Below are 21,460 nucleotides of genomic sequence, written 5' to 3'. Positions count from 1 at the left end.
CCTGGTTACGGTATTTGCTCTGCCTAATGGTGTAATTTATAATGTTATTTGATTATATACATGTGTATTATATATTGTATTGTATTTTGTTAACTTTTAATGCCGTATTCAGTGGTTCTACTATATATATATATATATATATATATATATATATATATATATAAGAGCAAACAGTTAATAAAACATGTTAAAAACACTTTGAAAAAAACGTTAAAAACATATTTAATCTGAAAAGGAAACACTTGATAAGCGGATAGTCCTTAATCCGCAGAGTTTCGAAGAAATACTTTCCTTCTCATCAGAGGGTAAGAATTAGCAAAATGCAGGATCGGATTTTGCATACAAAAGTATTTGATGAAACTGCAAGTAAGTCAAAGATCTTACTTGATAACAAAAAGGGAAGCAGAGGGAATATGGTGAAGAAAAAGGTGATTACACGTGAATGGATAGTCTGGTGAACGGTAAATAATCGAATGACGGTAAAATCCAAAAATATAAATCCAAGAAAGTTAATTGAATTTCCATTTGCACAAGCAAAATCCAAGGAAATCACGTAATTGGAAGATGGTGCAAAATAATCCAAAAGGCCGAAATCCGTGGAATAATTTACACATTTGTAAAAGGAAAAGGAGAAAAATTCCAATAATATTAATAAAAGAAAAATAAGATATGCTTTTCATACGGCTGCCGAGACATAATGTAAATAAGATCAGGGAAGAAGAAGAAGAAGAAAAAAAAAGATCAGGGAAGAAGAGGAAAAAAAAATTAAATGGTGATAAAATTAAATATAAAGTAGAAAAGCAAATGTCAAAATGACCCAGACAAAAAGATGTTAAAAGGCGCAAAAAAAATGTAGGGCAAAAAAATAGGTCAACTGAAATGTACAGGTTATTACTTAAGAAAATGTCAGCAAGAGTTGTTAAAAGACACTAAATGGAAATAAATAAATTAATAAATAATAAAAAAAAAAATATACTCCTATAATTTTTTTTTATTTGTGTATTGATATTCATATTAAAAACCCTCTTTTCTATTTATTTAAAAAGAAATTACAACTTTATTATATATAGGGTGTGGAATTGCATACATTTGCAGAAGATCTAGCTAATTTGCATATTCTTTTAAACATTCATTTTAATTAATTTCTTATTAGTTTTTTAAATTTTCTTGTGGGATAATCATCTTTAGTTAACTATTACGTATAATTATATTCATGCAGATATTCTACATGATTTATACTTGCGTAATATTTGCGTAAAAAAGTTATAGTAAACACAAACCTCTTTCTATATATATTTTTATGTATGCATATATATATTTTTGTTTAAAAAATTTTGCCTACCAAACTCTTCGTAGAGAACCCACACAAAACTTTATATTTGGGTTTAAGCTGGAGAAAATTGGCGCAAAAGTGTGAAAATTAAAAAAGTAAAATTTTCCAGGTGACGGTCAAACGACAGCAATACGAATATGCATGCATAACGTAATAGTTATTGGTTCATGTTTTCATTTTTAGCTTTGCAGCAAACATGTCTTCATAGCTCAGGCATTAACGTCAAAGGAAAAAGTAAATCGTAAGATAAACATTTTGGTTTCGATTCTCGGTGGTGGCGCACAAGTCTTTTTTATTCCAAAGAAGGCACCACTTATTAAGGCCCAAAGGCCACTCGAGGATAAGGGTCAAAGAGTGCACAGTAGTCAATGGGACAGTATCATAGTAATCGTTACTATATATTGGGTCCAATCTAATAATAAATATGAAATCTGCATTAATCAAAATATCATATTTAAGCGTATTTTATGACCGGGCAATGCCAGGCCGGCCTGCTAATATATATATAGGTACTAGAGTGATCCGGATGTAAATAATAACATTATTTAAAAAGCCATTCTTAACATGGGGAGGGTGCTTTGTACCTATTCTGTACTTCAACCTTACAATTGAATATAAAAACATATCATAAAACTTTAATTAAACTTGGAAATATGATTTTAAAAAAAAAGCGCGGATCACTCTCTGCACTAGCACCTATATATATTTATGTTTTTTTTTTTAAAGGCGATGAACTTTAAATTAACAACTATTTTCTTTAATTGCAGATCTGTCAGTTATTCTCAATTCAGCTTGATTTGGCAATTCACCTTGTGATTTCACCAGGACAGAGACCCATGCCACGCAATGCGCGATACGATCATTTGATGAACGAATAATTTCACAAAATGTCAACTGGCCACCAGATGCGTGCGATTTAACCTCATCAAATTATTTTCTGGAGATATTTTGAAAAGTTCCATGTCTACACCAACAAACCAAACACAACAGACCACTTGGAAAACATTTGACGTGTTATTGACAAAATACAATCTAATTTAATGCAATCTGCATAAATTAAAATATCATGTTAAAAAGTATTGTATGACCAGGTAACACAGTGTCCAGCTAGTCTTTGAAATAAAAATATTTTTCTGGGATTTATTTTAATTTAAAATTTGCCGCCTCAGCAAAAAAAATAAAATATATATATATATATATATATATATATATATATATATATATATATATACACACACACACACACACACACACACACACACAGAATTAAAGGCAAATTTGTAATCATGCCGAAAATTATTTCGTTTACATTTCTTGCATCATTAATTTTTGATCAAATTCATTTAAAAAAAAAAGAAAAAGTTATATTTTTCTCAGAATGTGTTTCAATTTGAAATTCTAAACAAAATGCAAAAATAAATTAGTGAAAAAAATTATTTTTATATTTTAAAAATAGCAATTAAAAATACACAATTAATAAAAAACATATTTTTCTTTTCTTTTTTTTTGTTTTTAGATGAGGGTTCTCAACCAGGGGTCAATTTACTCGTAAGAGTTAAAATATTATATAATTGGGGATAAATAATTGAAGTACACATTAATTTAAAAAATATAATTATTTCATTTTCAGATTGTGTACATACCTGGATTCATATGTCCAATATGGTTTGGACTTTGTTGTTAAAGTTCTAAATGATAAAAAAGTTATTTTTAACCTTCTAGTTTTTCGGTCATTTTATGATTTTTTTTTATGGGTTGTTGTTTTTTTTTGTTTTACGGCATATCAACCTTTTTCAGGTTATTTAATGCCGAATCTAGTTATTTTGAGGAATGATTTTTAATGGAGTATATTTGCTTTTTAAATCGGATTCTATTTAACCCATAGTTGGGACCCTAACAAGTACTACCACTCCGGGTCAGAGTGGACCTGGGAGCAATGGCAATTAAAGGCCCCCCAAGGCCCACAAGGTGGGGGGGGGGCCTCACCATCGGATATAGTTTTAGGTCATATCCAGGACCGTTTTTGTATGGGAGTAGGTGGTCAAATGGAGAAATACATAAAGCCGAGAGGTCAATGATGGAGGAAAGATTTAAAATGGCCGAATTAGTGACTTGTATTTAGAAATTAACATGAGAAAAAAAAAAAAAGGTGAAGCTCATCAATTTGTGCAAAGAATGAAAAGTATTTGAAATTCATGGAAAATGGAAAATTATCATCAAATGAAATATTTTGTGTAAATAAATTTACTTTCAAGTCAAATTCTTGAGATTTTAAAAATTAAAAAAATAAAACCTGAGAATGTTTATTGCATGAACACTCCGGATAATCAGGGAAGAAGTTAAACACTAAATTTTTACGACCCGCCCCAGCATATTATAAACACCCCAACCTCCCCATGTTAAGAATGGCTTTCAGAATAAACAACTCCCCCCACCTCGAAACCCATTCTTAACATGGGGTGGTTGGCCACTCACATCATTGAATAAGGTTCAGATTTTGAAATTGTAAATCTGTTAATGAGGCAAACGTACAGATTACCATGTTTGATGTCATTCCTAACCCGACAATAAAGATGGCGGAGGTTTTTTTTGTGTGTGTCAACACACCTGGCAGATAGCATTCTTGCCATGTAAAAAAAAGTTCAAAAGGTATTGTTTCACGTGTTTGTGTGAATTTGATGACATAAGACAACATTGCAACGCAGAGATGAGTGACCAATAGTAAAAGAAAATCTGAAATCCCAACCCGCACCCCCAACCCCACCCTCATTTCTAGAGAGAGAGGAGTGACTCAATCCTTACCCTTCAAAAAAAAAAACAAAAAAAAAACAAAAAAAAAACTGATCATCACTGCAAAAAATTTGCATGATCATTTTCTCTTGATATTTTGTTTGTTCAACTTTTTAAATGACGATTGATAATTTGTGTAATTTTTGGTTTCGCAACGTTTCATCCAAAACCTGAGATTAACATCCAAAATAAGAAAAATAATTTGAATAATCCAAACACATTTTTTTCCGCTCATGTTTTGCCAAACTGACAGTAGAAAATGGATCTTTTGTTTAATTTTGACAATTCCTTCTAAAATCTTGTTTCCTCTATTTTGTACTTATATTACATGAGGAACGTTTCTGATAAAGGGGGAAGAATTGCTGTTTTCTTGGAATCTATTTATAGAACATCTCTTATTAGTTGATTTTTGACTTTGAAATGATTTTTTTTTTTTTTTTGAACTTTTGCCTTATTTGGAGTGATTTCTATAATAAAAATGATTTTTTTTTTTTTTTTTTTTAAACTTTTGCCTTGGAATGATTTCTATAATAAAAATGATTTTTTTTTTTTTTTTTTTTAAAACTTTTGCCTTATTTGGAGTGATTTCTATAATAAAAATAATTTTTTTTTTTTTAACTTTTGCCTTATTTGGAGTGATTTCTATAATAAAAATGATTTTTTTTTTTTTTAACTTTTGCCTTATTTGGAGTGATTTCTATAATAAAAATAATTTTTTTTTTTTTTAACTTTTGCCTTATTTGGAGTGATTTCTATAATAAAAATGATTTTTTTTTTTTTTTTTTTAACTTTTGCCTTATTTGGAGTGATTTCTATAATAAAAATGATTTTTTTTTTTTTTTTTTAAAACTTTTGCCTTATTTGGAGTGATTTCTATAATAAAAATGATTTTTTTTTTTTAACTTTTGCCTTATTTGGAGTGATTTCTATAATAAAAATGATTTTTTTTTTTTTTTAAACTTTTGCCTTATTTGGAGTGATTTCTATAATAAAAATGATTTTTTTTTTTTTTAAACTTTTGCCTTATTTGGAGTGATTTCTATAATAAAAATAATTTTTTTTTTTTTAACTTTTGCCTTATTTGGAGTGATTTCTATAATAAAAATGATTTTTTTTTTTTTTAAACTTTTGCCTTATTTGGAGTGATTTCTATAATAAAAATGATTTTTTTTTTTTTTAACTTTTGCCTTATTTGGAGTGATTTCTATAATAAAAATGATTTTTTTTTTTTAACTTTTGCCTTATTTGGAGTGATTTCTATAATAAAAATGATTTTTTTTTTTTTTTTAACTTTTGCCTTATTTGGAGTGATTTCTATAATAAAAATGATTTTTTTTTTTTTTTTTAACTTTTGCCTTATTTGGAGTGATTTCTATAATAAAAATGATTTTTTTTTTTTTTAACTTTTGCCTTATTTGGAGTGATTTCTATAATAAAAATGATTTTTTTTTTTTTTTAACTTTTGCCTTATTTGGAGTGATTTCTATAATAAAAATGATTTTTTTTTTTTTTTAAACTTTTGCCTTATTTGGAGTGATTTCTATAATAAAAATGATTTTTTTTTTTTTTTTAACTTTTGCCTTATTTGGAGTGATTTCTATAATAAAAATGATTTTTTTTATTTTTTTTTAAACTTTTGCCTTATTTGGAGTGATTTCTATAATAAAAATGATTTTTTTTTTTTTAAACTTTTGCCTTATTTGGAGTGATTTCTATAATAAAAATGATTTTTTTTTTTTTTTAACTTTTGCCTTATTTGGAGTGATTTCTATAATAAAAATGACTTTTTTTTTTTTTAAACTTTTGCCTTATTTGGAGTGATTTCTATAATAAAAATGATTTTTTTTTTTTTTAACTTTTGCCTTATTTGGAGTGATTTCTATAATAAAAATGACTTTTTTTTTTTTTTTAAACTTTTGCCTTATTTTGAACGATTTCTAGAATAAAAAAATAATTGTAAATTCCTGTATTACTGATATTTCAGTTTTTCATCTCCAAAACCAGTTGGTTTATTGAGGCGCTTATGCACAGCTGGCAGAACAGCAGAGAGATTCACGTTTTTATTCCGAAAATATAATTAAAAGTGTTGTGCTAAATTTGTCAAAATTCAAAACAAAATACAAACAGTCAGCACGGGTAACCATTTTATCCACAGGTGGTAATTGATTGGACAAAACAAAGAAACAAGGACAGTATCATTAAATTGATAACTCACTCAGTCATATCAGCAATCCCAAAGCGTCCTGCGTTGGGTTGAGACAGCATCCGCACCCCGTTCATCAGCGCAGATTCTTGCGGATTTGGCTCTGCAATCATGGAGGGATTCTGTGTTGTACGCACGATCAAGGCTTCCATAGCCGGTCGTAACGCAACGATTTTCGAAGCAAGATTCGGGTCCATCTTCAGATTAATCCTAGGAATTAAAAAGAAAAAGAAATTAAATTTATACACAAAAGCTAAGAATTCATCAAACACCTTGGCCTAAATTAAAGACATTGCCAAAGCTGCTGCAAAAAACATGGACTCCCTCCATCGCACTAGAAAACTCACACATGACAATAGCTACCATTTCCCTGATGCATGGAGTATTGTTGCCACATCTGGACTAGTGTACTGGTCACTAGTCTTTCTCTTTAGAACACGTTTCAAAAAAAAAATCTCCAATCTAATATGTCTATCCGCACTATCAACCAAGCTCCAAATCCTGTCCCATCACTGCAATGTTGCATTCTTGCACTTGTTGTACAAATACTTTAATGGAATGTGTTTTCTAAAGAACTTGTAGCACTGGTTTCCCCTCTAATGTAAATACCCGTGACTAATCCGACAACTAGCCAAATCCCATCCCTTCACTGCAGAAGTTCTTCTGGAAAGCCTTCTATTCTGAAAGTTTCTACCCTCGAACTTCTAGACTTTGGAATTCCTTCCCTGTATTCTGCTTCCCTTACTGTATTAACATTCAGAAATTTAAATACAAATAAAATAAATAAAACTAAAAAAAAAAAAAAAGTGAATAGAAATAAATAAAAATGAATAATTAAAATACAAATAAAATAAATAAAACAAAAAAGCCTAAATATTCTAAACTAAAAATAAATAATTAAAATACAAATAAAATAAATTAAACAAAAAAAATCTAAATATTCTAAACTAAAAATAAATTAAAATACAAATAAAATAAATAAAACAAAAAAAAAATCTAAATATTCTAAACTAAAAATAAATTAAAATACAAATAAAATAAAAAATAAATAAATAAAAGTGGATAGGAATAAATAAAAATAGAAAATAATTAAAAATAAAATAAAGAAAAAAAAAAAAAAAAATGAAAAAAAAAAACAAAAACAAAAAAAAAAAAACAAATAAAAGAAAAACTGACCAATCATCCAGGATAACAAGACCGTCGCAGTAGACAACAGATCGGGATGCAAATAGTAAAAGCTGAAGTGGTGTGATCATTGTCATTTGCTTACAGGATACAGCTCGAGTACGGATCTGGAAAAAAAAAACACAATCAATACTTTGTTAAATATACCACATATACACCAACTAGTAAATATTTCCGTTAAGAGTGCTTTCAGAATGACAAGTGCCACAGGTTAAAGGTCAGCAGAGATTAACTGGACCCCAATTTTTTTATTTTTTGGTTTTGTTTAACGGCATATCAACCCTTTGTGAGTTATTTAATATTGTATCCAGTTATTTTATGAGATTTTTATTCTTCAAACTCCTTGTATTTTCAATCGTTAGTTTGTAGTTTTTGGTTTGTTTGTTTTATAGTGGATTTTGTCATTTTTGTTCTCGGCTTTGCAGAATATGATTGGGTTTTGCAATGGGAGGGGGAAAAGGGTTACAGTATTATTGATCGGTGCATTTTAAGTTTGAAAACCAATCAGTAAGTGGGGGAGATAGAAAGAGAAGGCGAAAATAGGAGGACGGAAAAGTGGGAAAAGGCAAGTTTTTTTGGAACTGGACCCAAAGTGAAAGAGCCGAACTGTTAGAATATGTAACAGATATTAAGTCATAGAGAGGATGATAGCAATAAAGGCCGTCACGCAAGAATGACGGACATATAACAAAATGGGCCGATAAGATATAAGTATTATTAAATTAATTTGGAATTAATTTTGAGACGATTTGTATTATAATTTTTTTTTTTCATTTGTTTGCGGACTATTATCCTCATTTCCTAGTTGTTGTTTCCACGTTAGGCCAATTATTCCTCTGGTCTTCGTCAGGTGGTTTAACCACGACAGGATAGGAATATCGACTCCTCTTACTACACCCACAGTAATTACTGACTTCAATAGTTGTTGTCATCTAACCACGGTTTGGCCAAATAATCCTCTGACCGGCTTTGGGTGAAATTGAAACCTCCAGACAATGCTCACCTGGAATCGTAGATATTCCGCATCTCTATCCAAAATAATTCCAAAATATAATAATCGGTAGGAACCCGACAATTGGAAGAACAAAAAAATGTGGATTTATAAAACAAAAAAAAAAATCCAATATTGATTGCGCTTCAGGGCCCGTGGCGCAGTGGATAGAGATGCGCCTGAAATTTGTCAAGGAACATTTGGAGAAACCTTCAAGTTTTGGGATAAAATATGGTCAGACAAAACAAAAATTGAGTTATTTGGTTGAAATAGTGTTAAGAAGAACTCAGTGTTTGACCCAAAGAATACCATTCCTACAGTGAAGTTTGGAGGTGGGAGCATAATGGTTTGGGGTTGTTTCTCTTCAGCTGGCCCTGAAAAACTTCACATCATAGAAGAGAAAATGAATTCTCAAATGTATCAGGCTACACTTGACGATAATCTCTTGAAATCTGCAAAGGATTTGAACTTGCCTAATGGTTGGATATTCCAGCAGGACAACAATCCCGAGCAAAGGTAACTACCACTTGGTTTTTGGGGAAAAAAATAAAGGTATTAGGATGGCCAAGTCAATCACCTGACCTCAACCCAACTGAAAATCTGTGGCGAGAGTTAAAGTTTATAGTACAAAAGAGAGAACCGAGGAATATGACAGAACTTAAACGAATCTGCCAAAAAGAGTGGAATAAAATTCCAGTTAAGATTTGTAACAATCTTGTAAGGAAATATCCCAAACGTTTGGAAGCTGCTATGGCGAGTAAAGGTCATATTACTAAAAACTAATACGAATTTTTGTGTGTGTTGGATACTTTTTGAACCTTAGATGACATTTATGTAATTATCTAGTGAATGCGAAGTTATATATGATTTTTGATATGAGATTTGTATTTATCATACAAAAATACATTAGAATAGCATTTTGTAATCGCTTTTTGTTATCATGTAACAAAAATAAATCAACGTTTTGCTTTGTAATAGATACTTATTACACCCACTTTTTATTATCATGATGATGATGTAGTAGTAGTAGTAGTAGTAGTCCTTCTTAGCTGAAGATGACAAGTTAGGGTCTCGGTGCTTTATCCTACGGTGTTGTAACATTCCATGCTAAGTGTGGAAAGTTTCCCCACAAATAGTGCATGGGTAGTTACCAGGATTGTTGCCTTTGGTAATGTTTTTATTCAGACCTGGCCTTTACTTTTGCCTCTATTTCTGCCTTTCATTTGTGAAGGCTCTGCACCAGCAACTTTTGCTAACTCTTCCCAATTTTTTGTGTTCATATTCATTGCTTTTAGGTGGCGTTTTATCACATCCTTGTAGCGGAGTTTCTGCTCACCAATTTTTCTGTATCTACATTCCAATTCTTCATACAATAGGATTTTTGGGATGTGTTAGACCCATGACCAGCAAGTGATAGGGAAAAGACTTGTCCTAAACATATCCGGATAACTACAGAGTGCCACGTGTTCTTGTTAAACACATTGGAGTACGAAAAGACTTTTGGATGAGAACAAAGCGTAATCCTGGAAGTACCTGTAAATAAATGTCTGTTTTTAATTAAAAAAAAAAAAAAAAAAAATGAGCCCAATTTTTTTTTGTGACAATTTGCATACATCGTATGCGTCCTGAGGCTGACATGTAATGACTTTGTTACACCTATCAGGCTTTCAGTGCTGACGACACGCTTTATATGATTTTGTTTTTCTGATTCCGATTAATTGGCCCACCACTAAAAAAAGAGTGAGCCAAATCTTTCCTTGTCTTTGTTTCCTTGCGACTGTCTGCATACAATGTGTGGGTCCCGAGTGTTGACATGTAATGACTACATTACAAGTATATTGAATGGCTTTTAAAGATCGACTTCCAAACTAACGAAGTTAGTATTTATTTCTCTTTTGCTCAAATGTCATTAATTCCTTCCATGTTTTCCTTGAATTTCCCCAGTGAACTGACCCTGATATTTTAACTGTTCTACATCCACTAACCATTCTTGAAAAAAAATAAAAAAATTATCAATGAAACTTTTGCACTTTTTTTTTTTTTTAATCCTTACATTTTTGTTTAAAATTCTTCAAACAATAGGATTTTTGGAATGCGATTGTTTTCCATTCTGCCCACATGTCCAGTTCATTGCAGTTGTGTGGTGACGAGTACGACTTCTATGCTGTCCATGTTGGCTCTGTCAATTTCAACATTTTCAGCATTTGACATAAAATCGTTCTGTTCAATTTTGATAATTTTTCTTAGGTAGCGCTGTTTTTATTGCTTCCAACCTCTTTATGTGGTCCGTGTACAGTGCGTAGGTTTCTGCTGAATATAGTAGAACAGATAGAACCACTGCTTTATAAACTTTGTATTTTGTTTCTAGTCTAATGCTGTTTTTTGACCATCTATAATATAAATCTCACCTGTCTGTTTAAATGTATGTATGTATGTATGTTTTTATGTCTGCCTAAAACTTTCACGAGATTGGTATCGTTTTGAAGCTCGATCCTTCGGACGACAAATATCGAAAAATTGGCTAAAAACATTAATTCCTTCATTCTCAACTGGGAAGTTTTCTACAAGGAGGGGTCGCTTTTTTCACCGATATTTTTCGAAAGTCATCCCTGGTTTTTGATTGACTAGCCTTAATTTAAACCATCACAACTTCTGGTTTGGGGATGGACATAACAGCAAAGACGTCACTTTGTTTCCACATTCTTTTCCTCCTTCGCGGTACAGGTTTGAGCCTGCCTGCCTACTCGTTTTTTTTTTTTTTTGCTCAATACACACCTCCAAACACTCGGGCAATGCCGGACACCCTGGTCAGTTAAATAAATAAAAGAAGAATGTCTTACCTTTTCACCAAAAATGAAGTATGGAGACGGGAAATGAATTTCAAAATTGCTGCAATTCACAGATGACTTGTGTACGAGGGCATGTTTGCTCTCAGTGGTCAGCACCTTGCGTTTCTCTTTGTGGTAACATACATTTGGATAGAGACCGATGCAAAGAAGAGTCGTCACCTGCGAAACAAAGAAACAACATCAATATGAGAAATCAGGACGAGAAGTTATGAAAAGCGATCCATTGTTTGTCGTTTAGTTAGGTTACTTGTATGTAACACGACTGATAAGGAAAAATGGCGCAGGCGGACAGGCAGCAAAAAAATGGCGCAGGCGGACAGGCAGCAAAAAAATGGCGCAGGTGGACAGGCAAGAAGAAAATGGCACAGGTGGACAGGCAGAAAAAAATGGCACAGGTGGACAGGCAGAAAAAATGGCACAGGTGGACAGGCAGAAAAAATGGCACAGGTGGACAGATAGGAAAAAAATGGCACAAGGGAAAAATGAAAACCTAACGGCGAGGTTATTAAATTACTATCTTCAATCAATCACGGAAAAAGAGACCCAGGTTTGGCTTCCGAAGGAGTTCTACGATTTTGTACGCTCCCCTGACCTGAAAACAGTAGACTACTTTGGTCATACGTTGAAAATATCACCAATGTGACCTCCCACAACACCAAAACCAACCTGATTGCTACTATTTGCTTAGCTCTCGCGGCGCTTGTAAAAAAGGCATGCTCCCAGTTCTGGACCTACATCGAGGCGGTGATTGAGACTGAAGGCGGCTACATTGAATAGATGCCAGCTCCACTACATAATCAAGTTACCTGAATCTATATTTTCAATAAAAGTTTTAAAATAAAGCTGTAGTGTTGTTTTCTTTAGGGCGAAAACTTATCGTTCTACTCTGTAGTTACCAATATCAATGAGGTAGGATGAAACGTATAATATATAGTTGTAACGATATTGTATGTGCTGGGAAGTACCAAATCACCTTGCTTACAGGCTAAGGGTACGGTGAGGTGTTGACACTTAGCCAAAGATGTCCCGTATGCCCAGAGGGATGAGAGGATTTGTTTTTATTGTGATAATGCAGAAAAAAAGTAATTTTTCAACAAAATGAAGTGGACATTTGGCACTTTTAAGTCTGACTTGATACGTTTAGAGATGTCACAATACACCGTGTGGCTTGTATTCAGCCAAAGAGTCACCTCCCAGGAAGGTTTGCTATAATAATAAAATTTGTTTAGAACAAAAAAATTCAGAGAAAAAGATAGAAAAGTATTTTGGAGGAAAGAAAAAGGAACAACAGAATAAAGAGAAATGGTAATACTGCCTAGAGAGAAGGGGAAACCACAAATTGATAAAACTGTTTTTGGAAAAATAAAGAACTTGCCTAATGGCCGCTGGACCAAATGCATTAGTGTTTGGGCTCCCAATCAGGGCTGGAAAATCTCCCCAAAAGAGCTAAATTGAAAAGCTTTTCTTCCTTTGACAGAATCCATCTGAATGAATCTAAGTTGGAAAAATATCCTGCATCTTGAAACCGTTAAGAATCTGAAGAATTTAATTCTTCTTTGCATAAAGTGTACCCTGAAATATCTTGTGAATAATTATTCTCGTTTATAAGAAAATGATTTGAGTTATTATCGAATTGCTTTCATTTGAAAACAGTTATTCACAGCATCGACTCCACAACCAACCAAGACTGCACCGACAAAAGCGTTATACCAGCTATTCACCAAAGCACCGATGAGAAGAACTACAGCATCTGACGACGAGCAGCCAGCCAGCGTGTTAAAGGTATTGCCATACAAACTTAAGGTTGTGTGTTTTTTGCACTCTGAGAATAAGAGCAGTAGTTCCAGAAACAAGTTTCTGGTTACATTTTGAAGGGTCCATCACTAGACAAAGATAAAAGTGTAGTTACAAGGACTTTATGTATTTAGGGATTGGAGATGGCCTAGACACATTAATCGGTCCGTGAATCAGGATTGGACAAAAAAACATCTTATTAGGTTACATAGTCATTAATTTTAAACTGAAAGAAATAAAATCAAAGAAACTATTGCTACTTACAATATCAAGATTGCCATCAGGACCCGTATAATTGTAAACTTTGGGCAGCATACTTTCATCTGGGAAACCTGCATTTGTTAGAATGTCTCGTAGTTGGTTCTGAAAAAGAAAAAAATCATTAGCCGTTTATGATATTTTAGATGATTAAAAAAATATGTCCTCTCTTTCGCTTCCCAAATCCGACTGCTTTGAACATGTGATGTCATTTTCCTGTAATATCATTCGACACCTGCATTTCTAGCACATTTTGTCTACGGATTTGAGCTTTGACCCCCCCCCCCCTCTCCGGGAATGATAGGTGCTGCGCTGTATGTACCGCGCCTGAATGTATAAACTTCTCGGTTGGTATCTCGGAGGGTGTTTAATTTACTGGCAGAAATTTACTCTCACTTTTCGTTAAGACACAAGGAAAATTGATGTAAAACCTGAGGTTGATTGTCGGTTTTGTTTTGTGCCAACGATTGCACCGACATAGATTAGCAGTTGCACCAAAAAGCTTGGTTGATTCTGCATGAAGCCCTGCACTATCAGCTAAGCTTCAACCACTATCCCATCGATGTTACATCTCTCTGCCTATTTTACAAGTATTTTAATGGTAGATGCTTTGACAACCTACAAGCCCTTGTACCCCTTCAATGTAAAAACCCTCGACAAACCCGACAAGCAGCAAAATCCCACCTCTACACAGTAGAAATCTAGATTTAAGAAATACTTCTACTCTTATAGTTTCTTCCCTAGGGCTGCTAGACTTTGGAAATCCCTTTCGGGTTCCTGTTTCCCCGACTGTACTGACAGGCAGAAATTCAAGTATAATGTAAACAGACATCTTGCTGCTCAACTCCCAACATAATACCCCTACAAATTATGTCCCAAATAGTAGCTTTCTACATCAAAGTGGCACTGTGTCTTGTTTGGGGGTGAAAATGCAATAACAAAAAAACAAAACAAATAATAGGTGTGATTTCCGAACAACTGTTGTGGCGGATCTAATACATCGAAATTGTTTACGTGGAAAAACCTAATTTTAACCTTTTTCCTTAAGTGGCTTTTTGACTTCAATAAACAGCAACTCAGTAGTAGTAAAAAAAAAAAAAAAATTACCTTTGCTTCACAAGTCATTCGAAGTGTTGGCATCGATAAAGATTTGTTGTCGCAGAAACACGCTTCACTGTCTTCACCTGCCATTCTAAAAAAAAAAAAAAAATGTAAGATTTGGGTTAAACATCTTTTCATTTTTATGACATGTCAACCTACTTGCGGTTACATACTATTTAGACTTAATATCCATTTAACATATACAGGGTAGTTGTCTGTATATTGGCGTGTCTAGATAAAACTTAAAAAATACACAACAAACCTCCACAAACTATTTTAACTCCGTGCAACCCCCCAAAAATATATAAAATCTAAGAAAGATTCGTTCTTTGCCGATTGTATCATTTAATATTATCAAGAATTTAACGCGATTTTTAATGTTATCATGCATACAACCTAGGAAATGGGTTAACATTTTTTCAAATTTTAAGACGATAACTCCAGATTTAATTTATCATTTCATAACTATTGTCATATAAAGAAAGATGGCAGTGGGAGAAAATTAATTTTAGTAGTGTTCTGGAAGCATCCTTAATTCTATCTGCCACTTTCAATAGCGCGATCTGAAGGCCTCCGAAGTTTTATTTTTAAATTCCTCACATAAAAAAAAAAGAAAAAGAAAAAAAGAATTTCTCTTCTAGGGAGGGGCTGGGATGAGCGAGACATTTAACACTATTTTATATCTTTATTTACTGTTTTTATGACTCCCAGCAATATCGGGTAACCTTGCTAATCTAGCATACAAGTTATCTAATGAGATTTTAAAAGTTAAACCTAAATAGCATTTAAGCTCTTATCAAACTTGGATTCTAACTAACCAATTATTATTTGTTATTATTATACCATGTTATTAGCAGAATATAATAACATGCTTTAGTGCAGTCCTACTTAGACAACTGTGAAAATCATCATAATTGGTTTTATGTTTCTTTAAAATATTTTAGATTTCCATTAGTTTTTAGAGGGGCATAATACTGACGCCACCTCCCGTTTAAAATTTTTTTTTCTTTCTTTTTCAGATTTGAAGTGAATTTTAATTTCTTAAAACGCCTTAAGATTAATCCTTAATCTTAGACAATTTTGATATTGTTTCCGTTAAAAAAAAATGGGAAATTGAAAAAAACAAAAAAACAAACAATAAATCAGAAATTGAAAAAAACAAAAACAAATCAGAAATTGAAAAAACAAAAACAAAAAACAAATCAGAAATTGAAAAAAAAAAAAAAAAAAGAAATCAGAAATTGAAATAAAAAAAACAAAACAAAAGAAATCAGATAAAAAAAAAAAAAAAACAACACATTGCTTACCTGGCATCTTCCCATAGCTGGAATGCATTGAGTAGGGCCACATGGTCACTGGATCGAGTACCTGCCAAGTTCTTATGCACCCAACCCAAACGTTTACGGTCGTGTGTAATAAATGGTTCAGGAAATGTGGTACTGGCTGCAACAGTACACACAGCATCTCCACAACTTCAAAAAAAAAAAAAAAAAAATTATTTTCATATAATGCTCTTCCCCAAAACTGGCTTAATAATAAAAAAAAACTAAAAAACAAAATCGGACAGTACTTACTAAAATGTGCATCCATAAATCATCATTTTTCCGAGGCGAGGCTCAATGGGAAGTCTGGCCAAAATACGACCCAGAGGTGTTAATTCGTCATTTGCATCTAGAGCACGCATTTCTGAAAAAGAAAAAATATTTTAAAACATCAAGCGGAAAAACAAAAACAAAAAAACAGAAACAAAAAAACAAAAAAACAGAAACAAAAAAACAGAAACCAAAAAACAAAAACAAAAAAACAGAAACAAACAAACAAAAACAAAAAAACAGAAACAAACACGTACATAATACAGTTGCACCCTCATCACTAATCCAAAAACAAAAACGAACCAAAGTTGCTATATATTAGAGCAGTAGCTCCCAACCTAAATTTTCATGGCACACCTATCATAAAAAAACTAGTATTTTCTACTGTTGCAATATTTTTATTTATAATGGGGGTACGATTGAAGAAAATTGGAAGGTTCTACTTATAGACAATGGCAATAGGAACTGACCAATCAAATGGAGCCATGTTTTGCTAGCAACCAATCAGAAACCAGAATTGTCCCATAAAAATATTGAATCTCTCAGCATTCCCGCACATAACTGTTTTGTGTTCGCACGACAAAGATCTTTTGCTCTTTGCCTACAAGATTTTAAAGTCGTGACTTATACAGAACAGCTACCAATGAAAACTCTTTATCTCTGAGACTTGTACAGAATAAAAACATTTTTTTATGGTTCCTTGGACTTTAAGATCAAAGCATAGTATCTGCTCTCTACAACATCAGCGCTACTTGACACTGGTAGTTTTAATGTAATTATCTCCATTGAAAAAAATAAAATATACAGACACTCAAAGTTCTAATTAAAAGTTGACATCGACATCATCATCATCGTTGTTTTGGATGATTCCTTGCCATGCGTAGAAGTGCAGTTAGGAATTGTGCAATCCTTGCTTCATTCAAACTACTAATTGTGCAGCCAGTTTATTTACTTACCTTTAAGAAGTGCTTCAGCCTCTATGACAGCATCAATGGGAGGTGGTTCAACAGCTTTCGCCAAGAACCGCCCAATTGATCCCAACCGCAACAGCTTAATGGCAAGGGCTAACTCATGCAATGGGGTACGGAAAATTTCTGGCGTTGTATGTTGTTCCAACCTAAATGATAAAAAAAAAAAAAAAAAAGTTCATTTTATATATCTTTTTAAAAAATAAAATAACAAAAGAAGGATCTGTGGAAATTCCATGAAATGAAAACAAAGGGAGATAACCTAACATAATTCAAACCTAAGATACTTTTTGTTGTAATGCCTACAAATTCCAATTAATTGCTCAAATTTTGATTTATTATTTAAAAATTAAACTACTCAATTTATGCGATTTTTGGAATATGATATTTTCATTTTGTCACAGGTATGTACATAAAGTTTTTTTTTTTTTTTTTTTTAATATAGGGTAAATTCTGGACAAGCACTACTTACACAATATTCAAATTTATAATCCAAATTGAATTTTTGACATAATACAGAATTTCAATGTGACTTTGCTGTATGTTCAGTTACCCGAGCATACAGCAACGATGCCTGCGTGAAGTGCAGGCATCGTTGCTTGTATTAACATGTTCTATTTAGAACGTTTTCGGAACAATTTGGAAAAAAAAAGAATTCCACGCAGAAACCTATATAAGGATGTAACAGTAACAGCTGCAACAGTTGTTACGTTAAGAACTCTAACGTTTCTAGGATGAAAATCCAGCCAAAAGAAACTCTTTAAAAGCCAACCACTGCATCATTTGATAAAAACTGGAATTTTGGTAAAAAAAAACAAACAACTATATTTTAATGTTGTTATTAAAATTACCCAAGCATAAAACATTTGAAGTTAGTAGTTCTTATCTCCCTTTTACCATCAATGCAATAGATTCTAGAATCACTTTCAAAGATTGTAGCAGTAGTATTAAGAAAATGTGTTTACTTGTAAATGTTTGTATGTTTTATGTTAAAATAAATATTTATTTTAACTCAGTTTTTTTTTTTTTTAATTTGTTACTCGTGCAGATCCGTGGATGGAGATGTAACGCTTACCTCTCATATCTCGCTCTGCTGCAGAGATGAAAACAGAATCCGGGCCTGACACGCCCAGCACGACCACGTCTTTGTTCCAAGTTGGTTTTCGATGCCCATAATGTTGCATAGTTCGTCATGTTGTTATGTGACGTGAACAATTTCATTTTGGCTCTGGGGTAAAAAAAAAAAAAAATTAAATTAAGGGTGGATCATTTAAATTTTATTTTTATTTTAAAAAAAAAAATAAATATAAAATTAAGGGTGGATCATTTAAATTTAATTTTTATTTAAAAAAAAAATAAATATAAAATTAAGGGTGGATCATTTAAATTTAATTTTTATTTAAAAAAAAAAAAATAAATATAAAATTAAGGGTGGATCATTTAAATTTTATTTTTATTTAAAAAAAAAAATAAATATAAAATTAAGGGTGGATCATTTAAATTTTTTTTATTAAAAAAAAAAAATAAATATAAAATTAAGGGTGGATCATTTAAATTTAATTTTTATTTAAAAAAAAAAAATAAATATAAAATTAAAGGTGGATCATTTAAATTTAATTTTTATTTTAAAAAAAAAAATAAATATAAAATTAAGGGTGGATCATTTAAATTGAATTTTTATTTAAAAAAAAAAAATAAATATAAAATTAAGGGTGGATCATTTAAATTTTATTTTTATTTAAAAAAAAAATAAATAAATATAAAATTAAGGGTGGATCATTTAAATTTTATTTTTATTTAAAAAAAAAAAATAAATATAACATTAAGGGTGGATCATTTAAATTGAATTTTTATTTAAAAAAAAAAAGTAAATAAATATAAAATTAAGGGTGGATCATTTAAATTGAATTTTTATTTTAAAAAAATAAAGACGGATATTTTTAAAATGAATTCGAGCTTGCATGGAGCAATTTTGTGAAGTTTCTTCATCGTTTACTCTTGCTTATTATATGATCATTCCCACTTGTTTTGCCGGTCGAAGGTTCTCGTCTGATTCAGTCAGTGTTGCAATAAAGGAATTCTCAGATTCCAAGCAAAAAAAAAAAAACAAACAAAAAACACACAGATCAATTTATAAATAAACAATGGACTTTTATTTTTCTTGGAGACTTGCAGAAAAACCTGACGTTACTCGAAATCGAATGATTATCAACAAATGTTCCACACTCCCATATTTTTATTGTCAACGTAATATGTGAAATCAATCATTTTTCAATCAAATCGATTGATTGCCTACTCTAGTTGTGGACCCACCACAGTGCACAAAGAGGAAACTTCAACCGTCTCCCTGCAGTGACTTAGTCTACAATTCATTGCCTACATTGTACTGTACTGTTGATTCTATACAATTATTTTTTATATAATGACTTGAACTAAAATCTAAAATGCAAAAGTCAAGCTTCAATTGTGCTCTAAATAGAAACGTTAATTTCGAATGCACCCCTGTCATATCAAAGAACTTACTCTTGATTTTATATGTTGGGCTTTACTGCTTGTGTGGTAATCATTTTGTACCACCACAGCCAATGCGCAACCAACATCTTATGCATAAAGACTTGTTCCCTCAGCACCAAAAGCAACAAATCCATACCATTCGTAAATAACCTTTTCCCCAGTAATTGCGATATGATGATTTTCCTGTGCAATTCTAGGTGGTCCATCCTCCCAAACTTTGCCTTCTCTCTTTGAGAATGAGTTAGTTTATTGCTAATCACCTCAGGCACTCGTTCTGAGAGATGTTGATGGGGCTGTCCAGGTATTTTTTTACAGGTCAGAGTGCTCCTCCTCTTAGGTGCTGACTCTTGAATCCCACTTTCTCATCCTTGTGTCACATCTCTCATCATGAGAGAGAGATAAATACAGACACATTAAATGACAGTCATTTTTGATCAAATATTTTTTTAATTTATTAATTCATTTTGTCAAAAAATATTTTGTGTTCATTTTTTTAAGATGGGAGGCAGTTGACGTCCAAAATTAAAAATCAGCTATTCTCCCATCCATCTTTTTTAGGTAGCCAATGAAAACACTTGAAATACGAGGTGTATATTTCAAAACACAACTTAACATTAAGTTTAAACAACTCATGAAATTGGTAGTAAGCCATAGTTGATGTGGAAGATACACGTTAAAGAAAGAAGAAAAATCTGCTTCAAAACTTAACGATGACAGAATGGGACATTCGGACTGGGCCTCTGGGGCCCGGGCATCAAAGATCAAAGTGTAGCATCTGTTCTGGCAGATGCTGCACTGAAAGACCATTGTCCTTGTGGCAATCAGTTTCTGGTCCATGTAGGGGCAACCCTATATACCAAGAGGCACCATTACCAGCTTCCCCTTCCCTTCTCTCGGGGAGCTGGTCCCCCCCCCTCTCCACATTAAAAAACGGCCTTGTGCCTAATTTGCTCTGCTTTGGAAAGCAAATAAATACCCAGAATGGGACATAGTGATGGGTGATGGCAATATTTTTCCCGATTCTGATACAATTCCCGATTCCGATTCTTTATAAATCTCTAAATACTTAACTATAAAGTTGTTAATTTTTCCCTGATTACCATAAAAACATGTGTTAAATGTGTACATATTTTCTCAAAATTAAAAACACACTTGTGGACATGATCTATAGATTTTCTTTTTTTTTTTTTTTACTCGTGGTTTAAAATCAATAGATATTGATTATTTTATTATTACTACAAGCAGTGGAAGGTTTTGTTTTAAACAAAATCACATAAAAAAAAGATAAAGGAATTGTTTATGGCATTGGAAAATATGCAAAAATTTTTCTGATTCGCAAATTCTCAAAAGTTCCGATTTTCCTGATTCTGATTAATCATCCCAACACTAACGATAATACTCGATCCCTGCTCATCACACTGTAGAGAGAAACATGTTGAAATTTAACTTACTTGCAACAGTCGATTACGTATACAACGTCGTTGATGGTCACACTGGTCTCAGCAATATTTGTTGACAAAATGATCTGAAGACAAGAAAAAAAAAAATTAACACCAAAAATAAAAATACATCAAACTCAAAAACTAGCAAACGATAAATATTAGATAGATAGATTTTAATATAAAGACTGCAATTATCCTTCTTTTGTTAGAAACATTGCTCCCGGAATGTGAGGACTAATGGAAAAAATGTGGGGGAAAAAAAAAAAAAAAATTTTTTTTAACAAACTCAAAATTCAACAAAATACTGGCTGCCAAGGGGCAAAGTTGAAAGAGCTGACGTTTGCAGACACTACCAAACTCCTCCGCCAATTTTGGGTCTAAACACTTGAAATTTTAGATGTAGGTTACCTGGATTGAGTTAAACTTTTTAATATATATAT

The 21,460-nt window shown here is 32.0% G+C and overlaps 1 protein-coding gene across 3 annotated transcripts in view; it reads right to left on the bottom strand.

Annotated features, from left to right (window-relative positions):
- The window catches only part of LOC145268854 (ATP-dependent RNA helicase A-like), a 250,342-nt gene that overhangs the window by 1,621 nt on the left and 227,261 nt on the right, over positions 1 to 21,460 (bottom strand). For all 3 annotated transcript variants that reach the window (XM_080124531.1, XM_080124532.1, XM_080124533.1), the window contains 10 exons: positions 21,030 to 21,103; positions 18,140 to 18,292; positions 17,053 to 17,213; positions 16,079 to 16,190; positions 15,812 to 15,976; positions 14,511 to 14,595; positions 13,410 to 13,508; positions 11,343 to 11,510; positions 7,503 to 7,618; positions 6,339 to 6,536 (listed from right to left, as the gene is read on the bottom strand). In XM_080124531.1, coding sequence (XP_079980657.1) covers positions 6,339 to 6,536; positions 7,503 to 7,618; positions 11,343 to 11,510; positions 13,410 to 13,508; positions 14,511 to 14,595; positions 15,812 to 15,976; positions 16,079 to 16,190; positions 17,053 to 17,213; positions 18,140 to 18,292; positions 21,030 to 21,103 — 1,331 coding nt within the window. The remainder of the gene's footprint in view (positions 1 to 6,338; positions 6,537 to 7,502; positions 7,619 to 11,342; positions 11,511 to 13,409; positions 13,509 to 14,510; positions 14,596 to 15,811; positions 15,977 to 16,078; positions 16,191 to 17,052; positions 17,214 to 18,139; positions 18,293 to 21,029; positions 21,104 to 21,460) is intronic.

The sequence above is a fragment of the Euprymna scolopes genome, chromosome 44 (genome assembly GCF_053919585.1).
Source record: "Euprymna scolopes isolate OS-2025 chromosome 44, ASM5391958v1, whole genome shotgun sequence".
Lineage (NCBI taxonomy): Eukaryota > Metazoa > Mollusca > Cephalopoda > Sepiida > Sepiolidae > Euprymna > Euprymna scolopes.
The sequence above is the reverse complement of the archived record's forward strand: the minus strand, read 5'-3'. Positions and strand labels throughout refer to the sequence as shown.